The 6,000-nt window shown below is 55.0% G+C and overlaps 1 protein-coding gene across 1 annotated transcript; it reads right to left on the reverse strand.

Annotated features, from left to right (window-relative positions):
• Positions 1-1,687: 1,687 nt before the first annotated feature.
• KRT36 (keratin 36) lies at positions 1,688-5,437 on the reverse strand. The gene is made up of 7 exons (XM_052658907.1): positions 4,979-5,437; positions 4,010-4,092; positions 3,586-3,742; positions 2,874-3,035; positions 2,647-2,772; positions 2,259-2,479; positions 1,688-1,859 (listed from the first exon to the last, which is right to left on the reverse strand). The coding sequence occupies exons 1-7, from the start codon at positions 5,435-5,437 to the stop codon at positions 1,688-1,690; spliced, it is 1,380 nt and encodes a 459-aa protein (XP_052514867.1).
• Between the last annotated feature and the right edge of the window lie 563 nt (positions 5,438-6,000).

Consider the following 6,000-nt stretch of genomic DNA (forward strand, 5'->3'; position numbering starts at 1 on the left):
CCATTCAGCCTGGGGACTCTTCATTTAACACCAGCACTTGGAGCTACCACTTCCCAGGCGCTGTGCACACATTGGAGTCTCCCACAGCTCCTTTACAAAGATGCGGGACCAGAGAGGTCACGTGACATGGCTAGGGCTCACAACCAGGTTCAGTGCCAGCTGTTCCAGTTCGCCTGAGAATGTCTTCACCCAAAGTCCAGGAGATATCTGAAGCACCTGTGGCTTGTCCAGTAGGTCAAAGATGGATGTTTAGCAACTAATACCTGGCGACATGGGCTTCGGACGGTGAAGAATCTGCCTGCGAGGGAGACCTGGGCTTGATCCTGGGTGGGGAAGATCCCCTGGAGGAGGACATGGCAACCCACTCCAGTATTCTTGCCTGGAGAATCCCCATGGACAGGGGAGACTGGTGGGCTACAGTCCATGGGGTCACAAAGAGTCGGACATGACAGAGACTATGCCCACCTGGTGACAGGGAGCAGGACCAGTTTTTTCCCATGGATCTTGGGCTCAGGTAAGAGCCCAGAGGCAGAGAAAAGAGGGAAGGGGTCAGGTGGGGGGTGAGGAAGGGAGGAGACAGAGACAGAGAACCGGTGGGCTGGGAGGAGCACCTGATTAGACCCAGAATAGCTAAGCGATGGCCTGGTCCCTGCCACTCACTGCTGTGTGACCTGGGTCAAGTCACTGCCTTCTCTGGGCTTATGTTCTCAAAGGAAGAAGGAGTCACAGGGACAAAGGAGGCATGGGGCCCTCAGACTGCTCCAGGTTGTACTTTTCTGATCACAGGGGCATCCAGAGTCTGGCACTATTAGACCTGATGCCCATACGAGCATGGTTCAGCCAGTGGAATCCAGGGCACTTTGACCTCTGCTCCACAGTGAAGTCTGGCTGTCCTCCCCGCTGCTCTGCATCTTACCATGCCCTCCCCTTCCCTACTTCACTTCAGCCCTGTGTCCAGTGTTAGGGGTTTGGATTCTCCCAGCCCTCTCACCTGCATCTCCCAGCTCACCCAACTCCCCTCTGTCACTGGCTGACCCAGGGTGTCTGCTTGAAGCTTGCCTCTCTGGGTGGCACCCCCTCTCCTAGACTATCCCATGTCAGGCCTGGAGGTAGCCAGCAGGGTGACAGCAGGTGCTGGACAAGGGAGGATAAACTGAAGGGAAGAGAGAACCACCAGACAGGGCAGGGATAGTGAGGACAGTTGGGTGCCTTGGCCTCTTTGGAGTCACCTCCAGGTGGTCCCCATGGGCAGGCCCAAGCCTGTAGGTTACAGCCATCCAGACTGGGTCAGTGTCTGTTCTCAGGGACCAAGCCCCCAGGTATCCCTGTTATGAAATATTTTGAATCACCCTGTCACTTTCTACCACTCAGAGCCAGAAGAGACAGACCCAAAACCAAAATCCACACTTTTGCAACAAGCCTCGATCAAACACCCCTCTAACTAACCATAGAGAATAGACAGAGGCGAGATTTCTATGCCAAGAGAACACACTTTATTGGGTAAATTTCCAGGGAAGATCAGTTTTACACGGCATAAAAGCAGTCAAAGCCAGAAACACAATCCAAGAAGTTTTTTGGTAGAAAAATCTGCTGAGCGGGGAGTCCCTCTAGGGAAGGAGAGGTGGGGGTCGTTTAGAGCCGGGACCCACAGGGGTGTCCTCCTTCCTGTGGGCCAGGGCCTGCCCAGTTACAGCGGCTGCACGTGCTCCCTGGAAGAAATGATCTTCCCATCTCTGATCTCCTCCGTGATGGTGCGGATCTGGGTGCTGAGCTGGGGGGCCGGGGCACAGGGACCGCTTGAGACGTAAGAAACTCTAACAGCAGGCTTGCATTCTGTGACACAAGGATTGGCAGGCAGCCTGAGGAAATGAGATAATGTCAGGACATGTTTGCCATTGGCCGTTGAACTGACTGGCATGTCAAACATACATGAGGGTCAAGTGAGATGGGTGGGGGACCACGACAAATGGCTCAGATGGTGCCTCTCTGAAATCCCTTGAGGGCTGCATAGACAAAGATCAGAAACTCCCAGCCAAAACCAATAGATGCAGAAGTACGGTGAGTGGGGCCAGCTTGTCCACCTGCAAATGCTTAAAGCCCAGGGCTAGAAGGAATGTCTCTCCAGAGGCTGTGATCAAGCCCCCCCTTCATCTGCACAATAACCACTTCAGGACTGATACCCTCACCATGGTACTCAGTGTTGGGTCCAGGTGAGCCTTTTCCCCAAGCCTGGACCCCCAGGACCCATGGCCACTCACTTGCAGTCTTCTCCCTCGAGCAGGCGGCGGTAGGTAGCGATCTCTGACTCCAGCCGGGCCTTGACATCCAGCAGCACCTGGTACTCCTGGTTCTGCCGCTCCAGGTCACAGCGGATCTCGGCCAGCTGAGCCTCCACATTGCCGATCAGGCCCTGCATCTGGGCCAGCTGGGAGCTGTAGCGGGCCTCCGTCTCTGCCAGGGTACATTCTAGGGAATTGCGCTGCAAAGGGAAAGAGGACACACTGCCAATGGGAGGGAATCGCCCTCAGAGACCCACAGCCCTGGGTGTCTCCATACCACTACTTATCACCACCCGTGATAACCGAGGCTGGTGGATCGGGCCACCTGCCACGAGCAGGGCCAGCCCCTCAGGCTGGGGCCACTCACCATGCTGTGCTGAGCCTGCAGCTCGATCTCCAGGGCGTTGACGTTGCGTCTCAGCTCGATGATCTCTGTCTGGCAGCACTGCAGCTGCTCCGAACTGGACACCACTTGCTGGTTCAACTCCTCGGTCTGAAAAGCGTGAGAGGACCCAGAGCATGGTCAGAGCAAGTTAAGCCACTGTCAAGGGTGACCCCACCCCACAAGCTTGTCCAGGGCTGGCCCAGCCCCACCTGGGTGTTGAACCAGGCCTCCACATCTCTGCGGTTATTCTCCACTAGGGTCTCATACTGGCATCTCATCTCGTCCAGGATCTTGTTGAGGTCCACCGGGGGAGCAGCATCCACCTCCACGTTCAGCCGGTCCCCAAGCTGGCATCGGAGTGTATTGACTTCCTGCAGAGATCAGGCAAGATGGCATAAGGTTGTCACAAGGATGTTGGATGTGAATTTGACTGACCTGGGTAAAAACCCTCCTCCTTCAGTTGTCAGCTGTGTGACATTAAACAGGATGCTCAACTTCTCTGGGCTTCAGCCTCCTCATGCACCCTGACCTGCCTCCTTGGAAAATTTGGAAGATGATGCAAATACCAGGTAAGTAGAATCATTATCAGGCACTACCCTCCAAATGGAGATTTAGTATCATGCCCAGGAGTGTGGGATCCATGTGACCTTAGACAAGTGACTTAACCTTTCTGTGCCTCAGTTTCCTCATCTATAAAATGGAGCTTGTAATAGTATTTACCTCCTGGAATTATCGTGAGGATGACATGAAACAAGAACGAAATACAAAGTGCTTTGTCGAGTTCTTGGCACACGGTGGGCCATCAGTAAATGTCATCTGGGGTTACTATGGAAGTGGTTGCCACCGTTGTTACACCCAAGGTTCAGCAGTGGCTCCCTTCTCGGTGGGAGCCATCAGGAGGGTATGTGGGACCAGCCTCACCTCCTCATGGTTCTTCTTGAGACAGATCAGCTCCTCCTTCAGAGACTCCACCTGCATCTCCAGGTCGGCCTTGCACAGGGTCAGCTCGTCCAGGATCCGGCGCAGGCCATTGGTGTCAGCCTCCACCAGCTGCCGCACGCCCAGCTCTGTCTCGTACCTGCACGCACAGAGCCCTGCTGAGTCTGCGGCAGGGCAGCCACTCCCAGGCAGGGCCCGCGGCCTGTGGACTGCTCCAGCTACAGTGGCTGATTTGGGGTCAGCACCACTGTGGTTCTCTCCCTTGACCCGGAAAGGATCTAGAACTGACGCCACACTTCCCACTTACAGCTGCATCTGGCCTCACTCTCACGTTACCAGCTCCCAGAGGCGGAGGACAGAGGCAAGGGCGCAGCACAGAACTGCCTTCCCAGATCAGGCCACTCACTTGGTCCGGAAGTCGTCGGCAGCCAGCTTGGCATTGTCAATTTGCAGGACCAGCCTGGCGTTGTCAGCCTTGGTTAGCAGGATCTGGGGAACCAGGGCCGTCTTGTGAGCTGGAGAAGGCCCAGCAGAGTAGGAGCAGGTGGGAGGGGACAGCCCAGCTTTCAGAGGCCGTACTTCTAAATACCTTTGGCATTTCCAGCCCTGAGCTCTTCGCCTAGGTATAGAGGGAGCATCCGTCCCAGAAAGTCTCTAGAAAAGACCCTGATGCTGGGAAAGACTCTCCTCCTGTCTTGGAGGAGAAGGGGATGACAGAGGATGAGATGGCTGGATATGATTGGATGGCATCACCAATTCAATGGACATGAGTTTGAGCAAACTCCAGGAGAGAGTGAGGGCCAGGGAATCCTGGTGTGCTATAGTCCATGGGGTTGCAAAGAGGCGGGCATGACTTAACGAATGACCAGCAACAACAGTCCCAGGAGGGGCATCACAATGGCCATCAGCCCTGACACCTGCAGCCCCAAAGGCACAGTGGAACACACCAAGGTGAGCAGAGAGAACCAGGCCAGCCTGGATTCAGATTCCACCTCCATCACCGACAGACTATGGTATCTTGAGAAAGTGGCCAAACCTCCCTAAAATTCAACTTCCACATCTGTTAGATGGAACCAGTAATGTCCATCTCTCCAAGATGAGGAATATACAAACAAGGAAGGGAAGGCATTAGGCGCAGAGCTTGTGTCCAGTAAGGGCATGGTGTGTGTGACTGCTCTTCCTATAGCTGAGACTGGCTGGAAAGGAGGGGAGTTTACAAGCAGAGAGAGGTCTGGGTCCCCCAAGAAGCCAAACCCCTAGAGAGAAAAGCTGGCCCTAATAGAGAGAATCCTCTGAGAGCTACAGCCTCATCTGCAGTGGGATGAAACGGACCGCTCCCAGGGTTTGGGCTGGAGCGGGGCCAGGCCCCAGGTACCTTCTGCTGGAGCTCCTCAATGGTCTTGAAGTAGCTCTGGTAGTCAGGGCAGATGTACGGGACCTGAGACTCGTACCATTCCCGGATGCGGCTCTCCAGCTCCGCGTTCTCCCGCTCCAGCTGCCGCACCTTCTCCAGGTAGCTGGCCAGGCGATCGTTCAGGAACTGCATGGTCTCCTTCTCGTTGCCGTTGAAGGAGCCCTCGCAGAGCCAGCCCCCGGCCCCGGCAAAGCCGGAGGAATGGAACCCAGAGGACAGGAAGGAACCAGGCAAGCAGCTCCCAAGGCTGGAGAGGCCCAGCCTGATGGAGGAGGCTGACCCCGAAACACCAGCAAGGCTGGACCCCCTGCAGGAGCCCACGGAGCGGACACAGGACACCCGAGAGATGCCGCTGGTCGCGCCACAGTGGCCCCTGAGGGACCCAGAGGAGAAGATCGGGGAGCAGAGCTGGGAGGCCATGATGCTAGCAAAGAAGGTTGCACCTTAGCAAGGAGCTCAGGTTCTGGCTCTCATGGCCTCTCGGAGGCATTTATATACACTGCCTGTGGGGTGTTGCCATCTTACACTTGGGAAAGCCCATTCCTATTCCAGGAGAATCTCATTAGAATGTGACTTTTGCTACACATCCAAAATCCCTTACCTTGTAAAAATTAAAAAGAATGTAGAATTTCATTTGCTAAGTCAGGGCTGTCAGCTGTTGTCATTTCCTGGTAGAATATTAATTTTATTGCCTCTTCAAAGTCCTTGCACCAGCACCCATAAATTGGGAGTGGCCTCACGAATGACATCTGGTACCTGCCCTCTCTGCGAGCCTTCTTCCAGGTGCCCAGGCTGCTCACCTGTCACCTCTGACCACTACCCCTACCCACCATAGCTGCTCACCTCAGGGATGCTAAGAAGGGAGCAAAAGGAAGTAAAATTCACAGAACACCTATCATGTGCCAGGCTTATAGTTATTTCATGGACACCTCACAACAGTCCTGGGAGATGGCCAGTATCATCTCCGTTTTACCAGTGTGGAA

Source organism: Budorcas taxicolor, chromosome 19 (genome assembly GCF_023091745.1).
Source record: "Budorcas taxicolor isolate Tak-1 chromosome 19, Takin1.1, whole genome shotgun sequence".
NCBI lineage: Eukaryota > Metazoa > Chordata > Mammalia > Artiodactyla > Bovidae > Budorcas > Budorcas taxicolor.

Bases quoted from the DNA above. Each gene is read 5' to 3' on its own strand.
- KRT36 (XM_052658907.1), bottom strand. From the start codon at position 5,437: ATGGCCTCCCAGCTCTGCTCCCCGATCTTCTCCTCTGGGTCCCTCAGG. The intron at 2,773-2,873 runs GTGGGGCTGGGC...CACGCTTTTCAG, and splicing joins AGGCCTGGTTCAACACCCAG to ACCGAGGAGTTGAACCAGCA. The intron at 1,860-2,258 runs GTGAGTGGCCAT...TCATTTCCTCAG, and splicing joins CTCGAGGGAGAAGACTGCAA to GCTGCCTGCCAATCCTTGTG.